The sequence below is a fragment of the Plecotus auritus genome, assembly GCF_963455305.1.
Source record: "Plecotus auritus genome assembly, chromosome: 4".
Taxonomy (NCBI): Eukaryota; Metazoa; Chordata; class Mammalia; order Chiroptera; family Vespertilionidae; genus Plecotus; species Plecotus auritus.
In genome coordinates, this window is record NC_137775.1 from 182,857,117 (window position 1) to 182,877,352 (window position 20,236).

Sequence of the window (20,236 nt, forward strand, 5' to 3'; positions counted from 1 at the left end):
TGGCATCCAGGCCCCCTTTCCTCTAGTCACCCACCCTGGGGCATTTGGGGGAGGGTCATTGTCTCTCTCCATTGAGTGCAGTTGGTGGTGCTGAGTTCAAGGTAACCCACCCTCCCTTAGCCTGGCATGAGTTATCAGTGGTTACCACTGGGTACGGTGTGGGGTTGGGGGCAGGGGAGGGAGGGTTCACTTAGTTTTTGCAATGTACAATTTGCAAATTAAAGATTTAAGAAAAAGATTGAGATTTACCCAAAAGATCTGGCTGTATACAACGAATTTTCCTGCGAAATCCATTTGAACAGCAGCCGGAGGCCAGGCCTCTCCAGTGCACAGAGCCCGGGGGAATGCAGAAGGCCCCACGTCTCACTCCTGAACTTGCCAGAAATCCCTTTAAAATGATTGAGCAGATGTCTCTCCTTGGGATCAAGCGGATATAAACCATCACGGCCTGCTTTCAATTCCTTGGTTTTGGTGTCTTTGGGGCAACACAATCCATCACTTTCAGGTTGGCTTTCTGAATGTTTTTTAAATCTTCACAATGATTACAGCAATGACCGTTACAGTGTGCAGGAAAACGTGAGCACATCTGTGCTGGGAGCCGCATTTCATCCCAGGGCACAAACTGCCCGTGAGGCTGGAGCCGAACCAGCCTCCTGTCATCTTCGCAGCCAGCCTGGCCGGCCTGCAGTCAGCCCCCAGAGGCTCATAATGGAGCATGAACGAGTTTCTGAGCTCAGAACCAGAGGCTCACCTGGCATACAGACCGACACCGCCATGGCCCACATGTCGTCAGCAGTACCAGGAGGTAGGGGTCCTGCCATTCCCACGAAGAAAGAGGCGGCCGGATTTCCCTAAGTAAATTGGGGGCGCGTCAAGCCGTTGAACGGACCTCAGTTCTTGGTTTCTGGCCTTGTGGATCAGGTTTTGGGTGGCATGAGAAAAGACAACTTTAGAGCTTCACATCAATAAATAATTAAATGAAAGCTCTCGGTATTTTCCAGAAAGTCACACTTCCAATTTAAATGAGCTCCTCTAGGGTGGGGCAGATACTGGGTCTAGAAGTTTCTAAGAATCTGGTTTATACAACTTTCAAAATGAAGCACATTTTTTCATGATGGTGCACACCCAAGCCCCGGTGGTGGTGGTGGTGGGGGGTCACCGATACTGACCCGTTGATGTCGTCAGGTGAGAGAGAGCTTCAGGGTCGGGAGGCAGTGTCCTTCTCTCCGTGGGAAGAGCGTGGGTTTGAGGAGAGGCACTTCGTTTTGCATGGGAACGGGCTCTGACATTGGCTGTAGAAGCCCAGGCAAGTCTCTGTATCTATGAAGTTCCATGACCTCATCTGTGAAACGGGGAAACCATCTACCTGGTAATGTTTGGTGGACATGTGGCACATTTTAGGGACTTTAAAAGGACAGCTGACATTATTACCTCTGATTTCACAGAATCAGGTATTTCCACCTGAAATGAACCCTGAGGGAAGGCTGGTTTCACCGTGTGGGAGCAGCCTTTCAGAGGTCAAGGCTGAGCCTTCTAGACCTTCGCCATGGGCCTCCCAGCAGACAGCCCATTGCAATAGGAGCACTTTTCTGCCTCTTTGCAATTGCAACCCCAAGGCCAAATCAGCTCCCTGGGCCTGACCTCAGCACAATGCAGAAACAGCATTCAGCTTACTGCATAGTGGAGTTGGGAGACCAGTGCTGACCTTGCTTCTAATTCCAGATTCCGCAGAATTCTAAATGTCTCTGGTCACAGCCAACATGTGGTCAGACTCTTCCTCTCTTACTGCCTCTAACCCCTCCTTTTCTCACATTTCTGATCCTCACCTCTGCTGCCTGGCTGCTCAGGGACCCAAGCACTCTCCTTCGGGCATTCTGCCAAGCGGACAGTCCCTCAGGGCCTGTCCTCAGGGCTCTGCTTCCACACACAGTGAGCCAAAGGGCAGTTTTCTCTGAGATGCTGGGGCCAGATTTCACTTTGTTACACATGTATATGTATACATACAGTTGTATAAAATATAAACACAAAACTGTATGAAAATCCAAATAGACTTTGAAAATAAAGTCTGCTTTCCACCCATGCCTAGAACACCCAATCCCTTCTCCCTTACTGTTATTAGTTTCTTATTTATTTTTCTAAAGACACACTATTCTGGCCCAGCAGGCATGTCTCAGCAGTTGAGTGTTGACCTGTGAACCAGGAGTTCATGGTTTGATTCCATTCCTGGTCAGGGCACATGTCCATGTTGCGGGCTCAATCCCTAGTGTAGGGCATGCAGGAGGCAGAAGATTAATGATTGTGTCTCACCATTGAGGTTTCTGTCTCTCTCTGAAATAAAAATATATTTTTAAAAAGACACTCTATTCTTTACACACCTTTTGTGTCTCCCTCCCTCCCTCCTTCCCTCCCTCCCTCTCTCCTGTCCTTCATCCTTACTTTCCGCCCTTCTTTCTAAATGAAAGCATATTATATTGTTAGTACAAATTTTAAGGCCACTTAAATTCAACTCTATGCTTAGGAGCCTTTTAAACAGCAAAATCACCAGCAAAAAGCAAAAATGTGAAAAATGTGGCACTAAGTGTACCAAAAAAAGGCTATGTTCCCAGTAGGAGAGCTGCCATGAGAAGGCAGAGTGTGACCTCCCTTGACCTCAGCTGACAACATGCACATGGATGACTCAGTTTTTGTCATTCTATACATGTTTCTGGATGACACACGTATTGATTTAGGTTTTACAAATACATTTTCAGTGAATAGGTGAATACACATATGGAATCCATGAATAATGAAAATTGACTATATCATGTCGTGGCATCCTTTTAAAATAGGTCCTATTACAATGGCATGCGAACCCCAGCAATCTCTCCTGGCTACCTTCTCTGAGACTCTGGGAGGCTAGTACAGCAAAGGCCTTATCCAAAAACATCAGTGCATGTATAACATACCTGGAGCTAAATCCCAGGTCTCCCAGGCACAGCTGGTACCTTTCTACCACATATTTGTGGGACCAAATACAACTGTTTTAACTTGCTGATGGGCTCTATGTAAACGTTTTTGCATACTCCATCCCACTCCAGTGTGGGTTTTTTCCCCCTGCAATAATTAAAGCTGCTTTTGATCAGAATGTTTGACTTGATGATTTATAGTCGATGGGCCCAATGAAATATGTGTATAAAAAAACCCCAAAGGAAGATCAAAACCTGAATGAAATAAGACGCAAAATGAAATATTAAAAGAACCCAATAAAATATCTGCAGCAAGAACAAGCTTTGACTTTTTAAATGTAGTTCTCCAGAGAGCCAAAGCATAGATGGGTAATAGGAGAGGGTAACGATGTGGAAAAAACTAAACACGCTGTAGAATTTCCAAGATATGAGCACATGCTGTGTAAATAGGAAAGATGGGCCCAGATGTGATATTTTGGTTGGAAAATTACAAATGTATGCTATTTATAAATACATATATTTTGATGCCAGATTATCTCAAATTGTTTTGGCATTTCAACAATTATACAAAATTAGGTCATTGTTTATTTGCCTAACAGATGTACAGAATTTACAACCCAAGTTAGAAATGGCTCATAAGTAATGTAGCTGGCCGGCTGGTAAACGTGTACACTTCAAATGAACCAACAAATTAAAGAGAAAAAAAAAGGAAAGGCAAAGATTCAGTCTGATCTCTAAGATCCTGTGCTTGTCAATTGGTGATAAGCAATTACTTTGGTGTTAGAGATTTCTATTTCAAGGAATTCCAAGCTACCTTTCATGCTAAGACTTTCTACATTCCAGAATCTCTTCCCCACCACTGTTACAATTTCACCCGTGTCTTTGGGGTGATAATTCAGCTACTCTTATCCAAATAATATTCACCAAACACCTGCATACGTGTGATCTGAAGAAACTCTATTATTTACAGAACAAGATGTTATAGCTCTATTCATTTATTGTACTTTTAACATACTCTTAGGAGAAATTAAAAATTCCTATTCAAGTTCCCAACATCCCATTTATCCATATGTATCTGAATCAGTGCCTCAGAATCCATTCTTTCCACCTTTTAAGTTAAAAAATGTAATTCTCACTCATCCACAGCATTTCCTGAAAGTTAATTTTGTAATGAAACACAGCAGAACCTCACTTGTCATTTCAAGGGTAATTTTTATTGATGAGAAATACTTTGCAGATAGAAAAAGATAGCTTTCTTACTGGTATGACATTTTCCATTTTGAAAATTTTCTTATTAAAGATTCCAACCCTTGACGTACTGTTTGAGAAAAGCAGCTTATCCATCAATAAGGATCCCACCCTTTATCAAAAATGAATCGATTGATCATGTCGAAAGATCTCAGAGGCTGGTCATAGGGTAAAATGTGTCCTCCGCCTCGAACAATGACCTGAAAGGAGAAAAAGAAAAGAAAAATAGAAATGTTGAGAAATGCATATTCTAAATAAACGGAAAGTTTTGATTCAGATTGAAGTATTCTGAAAGCTTACATGAACACAGAACATATTCTAGAAATTCATGCCTTGGGCTATGCCAATGTCTTCCTTTTGACAACTTCATTAAGAGGTGGGAAAGTTTTGAAGTTGTGTAGTTATTTAATTTTACACAAATTTGGGTTCATCATTATCTTGCATAAAACTGGAAAATGTCTCCTTGTCTTTCTCCACTTGGGAGGGAGCTAAGAGCTGTCTGCTCGCCCCTACCTTCCACTGTGCTATAATTCTTACCTGGTTAGGCCCTGACGTGAGGAGATACACCCAGGTCAGCTCTGTCTGCAACTGGGCGGAGCAATGTACCAAATTTCACCCTTCAGTTATCTGGTCTGCCTGACCCTCACACTGAGCTGTACCTTCCCCATTAGCCTTTACCATTAATAAAGGGGACATTGTCATTATCCAAAAAAAGTAACGCAAAAAATCCTTGCCACCTGAAATGTTAAAAGGCCATTTTTTTTGAGCAGCATAGAGTTAGAACATTCTCTCCCCCCGCCTCCGCTCGATTATGAAAAAAATTTTTAAACATACAGCAAATTTGAAAGATTTCCACATGCACCATTTAGAGTCTCTCATTAACACCCACGTTACTCATTTTCTCGCATAAGGATCCCACTATTTATGTATTAATCCACGGTATTTTTTGACACATTTCAAAGTCAAGTGGAGGTATCAGTACACTTTCTCCCAAATTGTGTGCAATATATAAACACACAATAGCATGCAGACTCACCACGTTTGGCTAACAGTGGACACCCGTGAGCCCTCTCAGGATGTAAACAACATTCTGAAAACATTTAGTTGAGGTGAATTCAGACCCACACATGGACCTACAAAGGGTCCACCCTTGTGCTAGGCTTCCCACTGACAAAAGGGGACCAGTCTCTACACTCAGAAAGCCTCGAGGTCCAGCAAATGTCCCAAAGAGAGGACAGGGAGGCCTGCATGATTCAACTCCCAACAGGAAAGGGCTGACACTGAGTGTCAGGAGGCCACACGCAGGAGAGATCAGCGTGGCCTGTGCTGTCCTATGGCACGTGGACAACACAGGGGGTAGTAGTGGATGGCGGGAGTGAACACACACAGTACAAGCATCACATCAGTAAGTTCTAGCTGTTGAATCACACCCAGCAATCCGAAGTCACTTTGACAAGGCCCTTCTGAAGAGGCTGGGCTCATTTTACCAGCTCCAGCCTGGGGGGAACTGAGGCAGAAAAAAGTAAACATCCATGACATAGTGCATTTATGATATGAACCCCCCCAAGCCACCACCTTACATGCGCCCTTGCTGTGAGGTAAGAGGGATCAGCATGGCTGGATGAATTAGACTTTGCAGCTCTCCAATCTATGCACGCACAAATGATGAGAGCACATTCACACCGGCTCAGTCGAGGTGGCTGAGCTATTTGGAGCTATAAGGTGGCTTGTCCAAGCCACACAATTGCAAGTGAGAAAATTAGCTGGAACCCTGGCTTCTGATGCAAACACCAGTGGTTTAAATCAAATCATTGTACTGGTACCATAATTCCTTACTCTTGGGCCAAACTTTACAGCTTAGTCACAGAACATTTCACCCACTTCTCAACAGCCCGCGGAGGTAGGTGAGGGAGGGAGACCACCACTACAGGCATGAGATTGCACCTACTCCTGCTATGCAATTGGAAACACCTGCTTCACGTTACACTCCATCGGGGGTCCGTTGTGCCCTGCTGCAGTGACGGCGGGGCCCACCTACCACGCCTGTTCAGGCTTGCGTCTGGAAACCCACCATGTCCCACTCTGTCACAGACTGAAAGTAAACAGATGTGTGACAGGGGCCCCTGCAGATGACTCTAAAGGAAAACTTTTGCTGCCCCCACACTCTCAGGGTACAATTCTCTTCCTGTAAATTCCCATCCAAATCTCTGGCCTTGGCAGGAATCCGATGAGTGATTTTTATGCAACTTCAGCTCAGCAGAGGACACTTAATGAAGTCATGTTTGTGACAAAACCCAGCTGCTTCAGCTGGAAATGAGTTTGGCAGCTGTGGTCCAGAACAGCAATAAACCGAATACCCCAGAGCCAAGGTCATCCTATGTCCAGGGCCAGCCTGCAGCTAATGGGGACAGCACAGTGTGGTAAGGCCTGGGCTCAGGGGAGTAAGGGCATCAGAACGTGACTCCAGGCATGGCAAGCTGTGACTTTGGCCAGGTAACTGAACCCTCTGAGCCTCAGTTTCTTTGTACGATGGGGAAAGAAGTATCACCGCTGGGGACAGTTGTGAACTGTGTGAGAAATTAATGGAATCACGTCCATGGGACACTGAGCACAATGTGTGACCTGGGGAGATACTCAAGAAATATTAGTCACTGTCGTTATTCTCCTAACAATTATTCTTATTCAAAATGCAGCATCAAAATCCTTGTATCAACAACCCTCGAATACTGTCTTCCCATGTTAGCATCAACAATCCTGGTTGAAGGAAGTTGTTTAAACTGGAATGTGCATAATAACTCCTGAGCTGGTTGAGTGGACTCCTGGGCCCTGCCTGTCGAGGGTCCAATTCTGAAGGGCTCGGGCGAGGCCTAAGAATGGGCATCTCTAACACTGCCTAGGGAATGCTGATGCTGTTGGTCCAGACTCCTCTGTGAGAACTACTGTTTAGAAGAACCGTTTCTATCCTGTGACTGATCAGGCAATTCTTATTTACCTCGTGGGAGACTACAGAGATTTGTTTAACACCTATGCATGGCCTCACTTTAGTGTATTTCTTCCTTTCTTCCTGATGGTTTGCTCTCCTGGTACCACACACACACATACACACACACACACACACACACACACACACACACACACACACCATGCCCATGATAATCATGTGGTCAGGAAGGGACGACACAGCTGGGTATTATAATTCTTATTCTCAGAGACCTGCCTGACCCCAGTCCAATGCTGAGCTGCCATATGGAATGACCAAATGCCATGAAAAATGGTGTCGTTAAGATGGGGAAGGAAAGCTCTTGCAGGACCCAAGGCTTTTTCACTTGCCGCAGATTCTCAAAGGATGCTCTCCAGCAGACTCACAGTCAGCATGCTGCTGATGTTAGCCTCAGTTATAAATGGATGCGTGCTGACAAATAGCGCCTCTGTTGTTTCAGCCACGCTGCTCCCCACTCACAGATCGAGGGCACAGGCCACTCCACAGTTTTTAAGGTGTGCAACAAGATGTGACAGGGCTGTGATCACCTATTTAGATGTGACAAGATTAATCTCAAGGCTCCCTGGATGGAAATGGCCTCATCACCAGAAACTGTATGTCTGGGCTGTTGCCATACTGGAGCCGAAACCGCCGGACTCATGTGTTCCAGATGTTCCAGGGGTCGCAAACGTGTCATGGATTTTAAAAGGGTTCTATAAAACACGTTAAAACCTCAGTTCACTTTGTGTTTTAGAAAACCGTACAGTTCTGTCTGGAACTAGAAACATGGACTCGACAGTAAAGGATTTCCCAGTCATACCTTTTTAGGGGACAAAATATAGAGGGCAATTCCCAGTGAGCGTGTGGATGTGGATTGTCGGGGCTTGCATGAGGGTCTTGGAGAAAACAGATCACTGGACAGATTGTGGAGTGTGGGTGAGGGGAGGGGAGCATCGCAGGCAGAGGAAACTGTGTGTGTGCAAGCATCGGGGCACGGAACTCATGGCACATGCCATGCCTTAGCCTGCAATGGTTCCATTTATGAAGGCATAGAGGGAAAACAGAGGGAGGGTAAACAAGTAACCCTGTGTGACATGCTGCTGAGATGCATCGACCTTATCTGATAGGATGTGTGTGTGTGTTAAAATACACATGACATAAAATAAAATGACCATTCTAAGCATTTGACAGTGACCAATTCAGTAGCATTTAGTGCATTCACAATGCTGTGCAGCCTCGCCACTATCTCGTTGCAGAATGTTTTCATTGCAAAGGAGGCCCCATTACCATTAGCCCCTCTCCCCTCTCCCCTCTCCCTGCCAGTACCTGGCAGTCACTGCTCAGCTTTCTGTCTCTATGGGTTTACCTATCCTAGAGGGTGACATATGGTCCAGGTAAGGACACACTCAGAGGTGCATTATAGAAAGATGACTGAGCATGTGCTGAGGAATGAAATGATACTGGGGCAAGTGAGGTGACTAGCTGTTCAGGTGAGAAGTGATGTCGGTTCATAGCACAGGTGATGGGAAGGGGAAGGAAAAGAGGGATGTTGGGGTGGAAGCAGGGAAATTAGTGATGAATTATATATAAAGCTGAAGTGAAAGCAGCCCCCCGAAGCCACACACACATGTTCCCCACTTCAGGCTTTTTTGCAAGGGATGCTGACATTGACCAAGACAGAAGAAAAGAAGCCCCTGGGAGATGCAGGCTGAGGATGCAGGCAACAGCATAGATTTATAGTTCTTGTTTGTCACGATGGAATGATGGAGACACAAGAGAACCTTGTTTGTTATGGCTTCTGACTTACACTAAATTCCTTTACTATTTTTTATTTCATTGCACGTTTATGAAATCTTACCTGTTAGCTTTCAGAAACGACCCATACGTAGAAATAAAATAAATATGCATTCAAATAAAAAATATACTAAAACGTAAAGGTACTTGGGAAGGAGAATTAAAAACAAGCCAAAGCTTGTTAGCAGCCACCTCCCAACAAAGAATGAGGCAAGTCACTTAAAAAAATACACAAAAAACAAAGCAGAAATCAAGGCTCACAGTTACGCCCATGACACCCAGGGACAATCCTGAGATTTACAACTCTACACCTCTAGTGTAGCAAGTGATCGTTAAAGGGGAGGGGGAAGCTGCTTTCGCTCACCTACATGTGCCCCTTGCCATGGTACACATTCTTAGAGTAGTAAACAATTACTCTTGGTATTGCTTTAAAGTTCCCAAAGGGCCTCCCAGAGGCACCATCTTGCTTAATCAGTTGCAACAATATTGTAATTTAGGATTTCCACTTCTTCCTACGTCACAATAGCGTGTGTCACACCAACCCACTCCATAAGAGCATGCCATTCGGCCTGCTGGTGAAGAGCATAAACTCAGGGTCCAGCTTTCTAGCTTTAAGCCCAGCTCTATGACTTTGGCCAGGGACTTAACTGCCTCTACTTTCTCATCTGTAAAATGAAGTTAACATATGGGCGACCAGTTGTCCCAGTTTGTCTAGGATTGAGGGGCTCCTGGGAACACAGACATCTCAATGCTAAAAACTGGAAAGTGCCAGGCAAGCCAGGATGGTTGGTCACTCTAAGGATATTGAACCTTTTGTGGGGATTGAAAGGGAGAATGCACATAGAATGCCACATGGCACTCAGCCAGCCCGCAGGAATGGCTTAAGCTTGAATCATGTGCCGTATAGACAAATAATAAGCACTCAAGCAGTGGTCATCATGCTACTATTGACTGACTTTTTATGGTCAAAGGAATAGTTTTCCTTTTAAGAGTGGAGGAAGAGCATATGTTACAACTAGAGGCCCGGGTAGGGTCCCTAGACCTGGTTGGTGATCAGGGCCCATCAGGTTCCCCACCTCCTCACCTCCCTACCTCCTCCTTCCCTTGCTCCTTCAGCGCCCCACCACTGCCACTAGTTCCCCACCGTGTTCCATGCCGCCCCCTGGTGGTCAGTGCACATCACAGTGAGTGATCGAACTCCCATTTTCGCAAACTCCTGAGGGGACACTTTGCATATTAGCCTTTTATATATATAGATAGTAATAACTACAAAATGCATTACTATACTTTTTCAGAAAGAAAAGGTGATAAAATATTCTTCAAGGCGGGGGGATTTCTCTTCCAGGCTTCTTTCATTTCCATGCAATGAGTCCCTCCTTCCCGTGGGCACGGTCCCAGTGACGGTAAGAAAGCAGCTTGAACACGAGCTCTAGCCTCTGTCAGTAGAGTTGACTTAACTACCAAGAGTGAGTTTTAGCCCTACGTCTGCCAACACCAGGATCCGCCCCATTCTTTCCCTCCACCCCCTTCCGCCACATTCAATGCCAAACACCCTCTTCTCCCCTCACAGAAATGTCAAGCGAGCAAGACCTTACTTGTCTTAGCAGAATGAGAGAAAGCTGTTCTGTCTTTTTTCCCTTTTAAGAACCCACTTAACAACAAAAGGATTTGATGCAATTAAAAAGTAATAGAAACTCCACTTCCTCCATGTCCAGTTTTATATTTGACAGCCACAAGAGGATAAAAAGCACAATCCAGGTCATTAATGGCCCTTCCTCAGTATCTGGCTTTACGATCTGCATTCATAGTTTTTCTTTGAGGACAGACCGAGTGGGAGGAGAGGGCAGAGGGGCAGCAGGGAATGCTCTAACGGCAGTGTCCTGAGGACCGTGAGCCTGACTCACTCGCCACTTCTGGGGAACATGGAAGCCAGAGCCAGCCAGCCTGCTGATACTGTGTCTCCTGCAGACATGGCACGTTGGCTTTACAGTGCAGTGCTGGGCTCTCGCACCTGTGCACATCGCTGCCCCACTCCACATCCAGGACGGCGCCTTGGTTGCTTGAACCCAGCCGTGATGGGAGTATTCCCACCAGGGAAACTGACAGCCACTACAGATCAGCATCCCAACCCCGTTCACCCTCAGGCCACTGGTTCTCTGACGTTTTGGCTCTACTGGGGAAAGATGAAATATTTGGGCTTTCTTCCTCTTTCTCAAAATAAATCAAAGAAACATCCACCCAAATGGGTAAATTAATTACCCTTCCTCAGTATCTAGCTTTACAATCTGCATTTGTGGGCTGAAATGTCTCTGACACCTTGGCTCAGGAAATCAGACGGGCCGGGTTGCAAGTACCCGCAGGAAGGCAAGGGGGCCCTGTCGCCTGCGTCCAACCCTGCAACCCGACTTAGTTCCAGTGAAATTGGCAAGAGTCCTTGAAGGCCACACCACCAGGGAACTTCTGCTGCTGTCAGAGCCCTTGAGACACTCCAGAGCGGGTCTGTTTGGGACAACTGACCAGACAGGGCTTCTAGGTTTGACTGTGTTCCTGACCCACAGCCTACGGGGACCCCGGACCTGCCAATGTCCCCAGGTTCCAGGGATTTCGGATACAAAACATGCCAAAGGGCACAGCATTTTCATGATGCCATTACTTGAAAGAAAACAGGTCCACAGTTTTTACTGCCAAAGCAAAGATGCCGCAAAGCAAAACGGGGCCCTTAGTCCAGGGGACAATGGGACAGTCTTAACATAACTTTATTTTTTTTTTTGTCCCCTGTCCATTTCTTTCTCCCACCCCACCCTCCACCTTGTTAACTCTCCGGCTCTGTTTAACATCCCCACAAGCGATTTTGTGACTCGGCCTACACTTCCTTAAATCAAGCAACAAAAAAGCCACTGTTTGAAAAGCAAACCCACTTCCTTCTTTGTTCCTCAAATAGTATGAATTTTTAAAACCCATCCTCCCTGTGTGGATAATACTTTAGATGTGAAACTTCTTCGTATTTATTCACTTCCCATAATGAAATGGTTCTCTGTGAAATTTCAATAGAGTATTGAAAACCATTCAATGGCTAAGAGAAGATTATGCATCATTGCCTAGCAGCTATACCTCAGTAAATAGATCTGCTATCCAATTTATGTTTTAAATAATACAATAAATTAGCTCCCTGAGAATTAGCTAAGTGCATATTTGGGTAGCTTAATTTAGAAGCATTCTTTTTATGCGAATAAGTCCTCTCTAATGAAAAAGAACCACATAAACCAAGAGGACTCTTGGCAAATAATCAGAGTAAAATTGGGAGTTGCTATTGTTTATTATTCCCTTTGTTTTCAGGAAGCAAGCTGTGTCCTTTTTTAAGGAAAGGAAAATAAATCAAATACCAAGGATTCAATATTTTAAAAGGAGACGACACTGCAGTCAGCCCCTGAGATAATGAAACTTTTGCACCATCTTCCATAAATTGGTTTCCCAGGATGCTTCCCCTCACTCCCCCTTTGTCACACAGAAAGGAAATAGTCTTCAGCTGACATCAGCAGTGCATCCTTTGGCTCGGAGTGGATTGTTTTGAACTATTCATTATCTCCGCATGTCTAGTCTGTTTCCTAGAAGACATTGTGGTGTGTACAATTGGGGAGTGACAATAGCATTCCTTGAGAATTGTAGTACACACACACACACACACACACACACACACACACACACACACACTCTGTGGGAACCATGCCAGGTCCCTGGATAGTCAAGGCCAGTGGGAGCACAGAGGCCTTGTTATCAATACACCAGAATGGCCAAAGGCTGCTCTGGGCATGTGCCTAAGCGGGATGTTCAAGGACTCTGAGCCTGCGATTCTTAATCAGGCCAAGAGACCATGAGCGGGTGCAAGGACACACGGTACCCTGTGCCCTTCAGTAGCCAGTATGACTGATGTAACTATTGGCACGAAGCCTTCTTTGTCTAAATAGTGTAAAAGTAGGGTAGTGACCAGCTAGTTGGCTGGAGTAGGCTGGAGTATGAAGAAGTCTATTGGAGTATGGAGAGATAGCAGCTAGGATGGAGTGTGTGAAGAAGTCTGCTAGAGAGAGCAGCTGGGCAGGAGAGACAGGAGAAGCTGCTGAGCCGGAGAGCTCAGGTACCGCTATGATGTGAGGGGGTGAGTACAGGAGGCAGCGTGCAGCTGCTCAGATAATAGCTGTGGGTACAGAGGCTGATGCTGCTTTATGGGAAAGGTGTATGTTCACCAGCCGGTGTCCGGCTGCCTGCCTGTATGGACTTTGCTGTGAGGACTATTCTTGTCTGATGGCTACATGGCCACTGGTTTCAGCAATAGACTCATTCTTATATAGCCACAACCTCTCATGGCTTCTCCGTCTAAGACCCGGCATCTTAGGCGGTCCAGCCCCAGGCAGAGGGGCTCGGACCCAACACCTGCTGTCTGGTGAGCAGAAGATAAAGAAGGAATATCTATATCTTTCCTGTCCCAACAGTTAGTACAGTGGGCAGGGTTCAAGCAGGAATCAGCCCTGGCGTAATCGGATAGGAGAATTTAGAAGAATACATGGACTCACAGCCATTCAGAGCCAGTCAGAGCATCAGAGCTCATGCAGGCTCTTGATACTGGCTCCGTCACACACACACACACACACACACACACACACACACACACACAGGAGAAGGGCGTAGGCATGAGGCAAGTTCGGTTTTAATTCTAATTTGTTGAACATTTACTGAGTGCCAGGATCTGTGCGAAGGGCTTGCTACCAACAGAAAGCGTATATCTTTCCTGTCCTCAAGGAGCTCAGTGTGACATGGGAGGAAGGTGACTACAGAGTTAGAAGAAACCCCAGTGTGGTCCCTGCAATGGGAAAGTGACCCAGAGAGGACAGGGGGGCATTCTGGGAGGAGGGCTTCCCACAGGTGATGCTGCAGCTTAGCTTTGAAAGGCGCACGGAGCCTTCCAGGCAGGCAGTCGGACGAGGAGGAAGGGCCTTATGAGGACGAGGGAGGGCATCCATGGAAACGGCTGGCTGACACAACAGCAGGGTGTGTTTGGAAAATTATAAGGTCTTTTGTTTTCTTTTTCAAAATTCTAATTGGGAAAAAGGGAGAGTGAGAAGTCAAGGTGGGGAAAGAAGCCGAGGCCAGATCAACCATCGTCACTATTCCAGTAAAGAGCTTGGACTTGATTCTGCAGGTAGCAGAGTCAGTGAGAGGTTTAAACAGGGGAAAACACGACCAGACTTGCTTTTTCGGAAAAAGCACAGAGAGGAGGGGAGATTGGAGAGGAGGGAGACTAGTTAAGACCAGCTATGGAGGCCCTTGTAAAAGGCAAAACGTTTAAACAACAACTTAAAACACATATTTAGAGAGTTGTTCAATAGCAGCTCTTAAAACTTGTGCCTTTTCTTAAAACACCACAGGGAGAAACTGTTTTATTTTAGAATTTATAATGTGGGGTAGCCATCATTTTTTTTCTAGTGTCTCCAAAATGCTGTATAAAATCAGTGTTTTTCTTTTTAAGTAATTCTGTGTGGTTTCTGTGTCGAGCACTGGGAAATGAATCAAGCCATGGCAATGAGAAGGATATTGGAAAGCAGATGTGAGAAATGCTAGCTAAGGGACTGGGTGAGTAATATTTGCCAATTACAATTTTTCTTAATTTTCTGGTAAGACTCATAGCAAAGCAACTTCTAAATAACTTCCCTTCCTTGTTGTTTTAATGGAAAAGTAATAGAAGCGAGGGGCCTTGTGCTGTGTCAGAAAAATACTCAGGTCCTTCTCCCAAATGGTCTGCAAATCCACGATGTAAGCTGAAATCTGTCTATTTTATCTAGTTGCTTCTTATACTGAGCCACTGTGGGCGAGTGGATGTAAAAAGATGCCAAAAGAATACATTTCTGACTTTTTTTTTTTAAAGCTGGATATTTTGGTAGCCAACCTCAGCTCAGGACATCCTGAAAGAAAAATGCCTCTGCAAAACCGAAGCAGCACCAACACGTAGACATGACATGTTCATTGCCCCGTCACTGTGCGTGGATGCTGGTCTCAGTCTGAGGGCGGCCAGAGAAGAAGACGGGAAAGAGAGCAAGAGAAGAAGGCAAATGAGTGTTAGACATGGGAAGGTCATTAATCCCCTCTTCAACTGAAGCCCGCGGGAAAGATGACTAGAGACAAGTCCAAGATTTGATGATACGGTGGAATAACCAGAATTCTTACACATTACTGGCAAGAATACATCAATTTGGAAAAAAAGTTGGCATTATCTTATGAAGTTGAAGATGCTCGACTCCTGTAAACTCATCAATTCCACCTCTAGGCAATATTCGTACAGAAACTCTTACACACAGCGCACAAGGAGACATGTGCAAGAATGTTCACAGCAGCAACATTTGTAGTTGTAGAAAACTGGAAACAACCCAATGTCCAGTAGCAGTGGAATGGACAGAGAATATAAGCATACAATAGAAGACTATGCAGCGATGAAAAAGGATGAGGCACAACGGCACATATCAACATGGGTGAATCTCACAAAGCCTTGCATAGCAAAAGTATGTTATTGCGAAATACATACAGAGCAATCGCTCTAAAATTAAACATAAAAAGTAAAATGTCATCTATCTGTTTATGGAGATGCATATCTGTAGTAAAACTATTAATTTTTAAAAAGGGGGAAAGGACAGTGAGGAAAGGGATGGGATTGGGGAGGGCAAACTCAGGGTAATGTTGCATGTCTTAAACTAGCTGGCTAAGTCTAAGGGTGTTCATTTACCACTGTTTGTTTACTTTTACACAAATATTATACATATTCTTTGGCTATTATTCAATTTTTAATTTAAGAAAAGAAAAGCCACCTCCGGATGCTGCCAACTCACAAAGAAATAAATCTTTAAGAAATTTAACATGTGCTCTGCTGTGCTGTTTTCTTCTGGCCAACCCAGAGATGGTGAGATGGGCCATCAGCCTAGAAGCTAAGCGGGAGGAGATAGAGAAGCAATTGAATGGAAACAAAGGCAACCATGGGAAGTCCCCTTCTGGAAAGCAGCTCTAAGGAGACAGAGCTGCTGCCAGAATCTAAACCTTGGGACTCCGGTTGCTGCATAAAAAAATAAATGTTCGGAACAAAAACAAACACCCACATCTCCATGTTGGACAGCAGAAGAGCAAGTTGCCAAATATTTGACTGTTTTTTTTCTGGATTGTTTTTTACTCTCTAAATCTAAACTCCATATTCCTCTTCTTCTCTGTTTCCATATGTTAGAAGCTAAGTCCAGACAGAAAAACAAAAACAAAAAGGTTGGGTGCTCCATTTATTGTCAACAGGGATGGTTCGGATTATTGTTCAGCTAGAAGGAGCTCAGTGCTTTAGAAACATCTCATTACTTGATGTAGCCACCTCTACGTACTATCATTAGACTGCCATGGAGCAAAATGCAGAATACCTCCCAGCTCTCTCTACCAGTATTTCTTTCATTTCTCATCAAGAGTTTCCTTATTACAGTGAAGCGGAACCCAGATACAATTACAGTAGGTCCAGGCCTTTCTGATAAATAATATTCAGTCCATTTCATCATCTGAACCTTTAAAACACAGCAGCATCTATTAAGGACCCTCTTAGAGGAAGAGCTGCTTGCCCTGTGAAAACAGATTAATGCTGGATGTCAATAAAGGCAGTAGGAATAAATATTACATGCTTAATAGGTGCCAGGTAGAGTGTCAAGTAATGTACAAGCATTCTTTCAATTAATCCTAATAATCAATTCTTCTAGGTATTAATATTATTCCAACCTCACAGATGAGGAATCTCTTGGCAAGCTTAAGTAATTTGCCCAAGGTCACACAACTAGTAAGTGGTATAATATGGAGGGAAACCTGGTCATAGTATCTAGCCCTAATACCTATACTACAAGGTCACTGGAGTATGGTCATAGTAGAAGTAGTTAGAGTTGCCATTGAAATACATTAGAAATAAAATTCAAGTCTACTTGATAGCTAAGCTCATAACTTCTCCATCTGGAGTCACCAAAGGTGGTCTGTGGTTTGGGTTGGCGAGGGTCTATAAATTATTTTTAACAATTAAAATAGTGTAAAACATGGATTCTTGGTCTTTTTGTGCCATGGATTTCTACGGCTGTTGTCTAGTGCAGCCAGGGACACCTCTTGGAATAATGTTTTAAAATGTAACATATATAATTTGTGTAATATGTATATTATACAAATATCTATCTATATAAAAGCCTAAGCAACCGTTCAACCATTTGACTGGTAGTTATGATGTGCACTGACCACCAGAGGGCAGATGCTCAATGCATAGGCATGAAAACATGGAACAGAATGATGAATTTCAGAGGGAAGGGGGTAGGGGGGAGGGTGGGAAGAGATTAACCAAAGATCTTGTATGTATACTAGAGGCCTGGTACACAGATTCGTGCACCGGTGGGGGTTCCTCGGCCTGGCCTGCAGGGATCCGACATCCCCTGAGGGTCCTGGATTGTAAGAGGGTGCAGGCCAGGCTGAGAGACCCCACCAAGTGCACAAATACGTGCACTGGGCCTCCAGTATATAATAAAATAGATCACACATGAAGCCATTACATTGAAATTATCAATCTAATAAGAAACACGTTTGTGATATAGTAATATAGATATTTCTATATAAACACATTCAATAAGAACTACCAATGGGTCTGATAACTACTATAATTTTAAAGTAGTGATGGCCATAAACATTGTTTCAAGGTATTTGCAATAGCATATGTATTTGATATGGAAATACTTATGTTTTCTAATGGTGACAAAGTCAAAGGCACTGCCAATGCCGCTGTGGTTTGTTGCCTGCACTCATAATGGCAGGAAATGCTAAATTTTAAAATTCATAATGGGAGGAAATGCTTAGAGGTTAGTACAAATAAAGCTGCAATTTTTTTCCCTTCTGAGTTCACTGACCCCTTGAATCCTAAGCACAGGCCTGAACACAGGTTAAGAACCCTTCTTCAATAACCTAACTATGACCTCCGGGAAGTGCTAAGCTTATTCCTGATAAGGCTTCGATGCATTTGAATTCTTGCTTTGACATGGAATTAGTTGTATCCATCCATTATAGCATGTGACCAATAATTAACATCCAGGAACAGAGAATAAGGACATAAAATCCAGGAACAAGTTCACTGTGACTGGTGGACCACATGTTGCTGAGAACCCCTGTGGATGGTGTTTACAGTAGGCCATGCTTGATCTAATGGTGTCTATGTTGGAAAGCAACACACATCCACTGCTACCTAAAGATTTTGCATGCGAGGACCACGTTGTTTCAGTATAGGGCAAAAACTAGGCTGGGAAAAGGAAGCTAATGTTTTGAATTAATGAAAGAGTTTTTCTACAAGTCTGAATGACCTACGGTCTGTCAGTGTTTTGAGAGAACAAAGGCCACTTGTAAACCTACGATGCATGGTGGAGACTGTGATCTGAAATTTGACTTCAGGTCTTGGCTGAAGATTTCAGAGAAGCAGCACCACACCAGTAGACACTGTGGACTAGGAGGCACTTTGCTAAATGTGATGCTTCCGCTCAATGGCTGGTTTGTTAAGGGTAAAACTATGTTCTCAGGTTTCTGGTTGGCCTGGAAGTAAATAACATAGGTCAGGGTTTAGAAAACATGGTAGGCATCAGAGTGGAAGTTTATCCAAACATAAGCCACACAGGATTCCTGTAAGATGAAGGCCATTTTAGTACCAATAAAGGGACAAAGCACATACAAAGGACAAAGCTATGTATTAGAATTCCCTAAGATAAATACTAATGCTCAGGTCCTACCTCAGACCAATAAAGTCAGAATATCTGGAGACAGCGCCTGGGAATCTGTATTTGTAAGGGTTGAGACACACTGATTTAGTTAATGTAGTAGATCAACAATGGTCCCAAATTCTTTGCTATTCTTTCCATCAAGATGAACCTGGCCTTGCTCTGTGATTTGCTATGACCCAGAGAATGCAATGGACTTTGGAACCCTGGTTTTACAAGGACTGGCATCTTTTGCTTCTCAATTTGGGGGACCAGCCATCATGCTGTGAAGGCCAGGCCAGGACATTGCATGGTTAGAGGCCATCTGGAGAGAGCCCTGGAGGAGAGGAGACCATCTTGGATAGACTAGCTTTCACCAAACTCTCAGCTGAATGCATTTGCATGTGTGACCTCAGTCTGCATCATCTGAATCAGAAGAACCACCTGGCTGAGCCCATTCCCCCCATATCACTGTGAGGAATAATACATTACTGTGTTTAAGTCACTACATTTTGGTGTGACTTCTTATTCCATAATAAACTAAAAATTTTTTTTTACTGACAATGCTCTATTCTTTTCTTGAAAGATCTGTTGTTCCTATCTTGGAGTCTTGCCATGAACTGAAAAGCAAGGCTGGATACATCTTTCTAAAGCAGACAGAAGACATGATTACACTGGGAGCTTAGGTGAAAGCTTACCTAATACAGACAAAAGAAGACCAATATCCCATGTGGTCTTAGGTAAACCCCCTGCTCCTGAGAGTGGGGTGGCCACTGTGACAGACATAGAGATCCACCATCAGATCCCCCTACAAAGATGCACTTGCTGCCCGGCTGCAGGGAGTCCAGGTAACAGAGAGCCTCCAGCTGCCCAGCCCCTTTGGGGTCTGCCTCAGCTGCACAGAGCAGTCTTTCCTAAGATGAGGCCCACATTTGGTGACTGAGTGAGGTGGGGACAGAAAGGCCTGGTCATTTCGGCCTGATGTGGAATACTGATAGAAAAGACTCTCTCTGGAGTTCCCTGCAGGTTGGCCAAGGCTTAGATGGCCTGTGCCACAGCTGGATTTTCCACCCCTTCCTTTTACATGCATCACTTGCTAATATAAACATCTTGTATCCCAAACTTGGCCTCAATGTTTGCTTCTGGAGAACCCAACCTGTGACTGCCAAGAGATCTAGGAGGTTTTACTTTTGAGAATGTGGGATGTGGGTTGATTGCTATGTTCTGTTTTTTTTGGCCACAGACTGATTCCTATAAATGGACAGGAGAACTTTCCTAGGTCTAAAAGATGGAGGCAAAGAACCCATGAATTAGGACTTCCCTCTTGGTGAAGGGAACAGAGCTGGGAGAGAGATGAAGATCCTGTTGAACAGTTTCTGTAACAACGCCAAAACATTTTCCCGGGAATTAGCTGCATTTGGTAATCATTGTCTCGGATCTGTCTAGCAGTTACTTTCCTCCATTACATAGTGTCTTAAATGCTCACTCCCTCT

The 20,236-nt window shown here is 44.4% G+C and overlaps 1 protein-coding gene across 3 annotated transcripts in view; it reads right to left on the minus strand.

Annotated features, from left to right (window-relative positions):
- Positions 1-4,138: 4,138 nt before the first annotated feature.
- The window catches only part of CPVL (carboxypeptidase vitellogenic like), a 106,684-nt gene continuing 90,586 nt past the window's right edge, over positions 4,139-20,236 (minus strand). For all 3 annotated transcript variants that reach the window (XM_080664378.1, XM_080664377.1, XM_080664376.1), the window contains exon 13: positions 4,139-4,393. In XM_080664378.1, the coding sequence (XP_080520504.1) occupies positions 4,289-4,393 (105 nt within the window). In that variant the 3' untranslated portion in view covers positions 4,139-4,288. The remainder of the gene's footprint in view (positions 4,394-20,236) is intronic.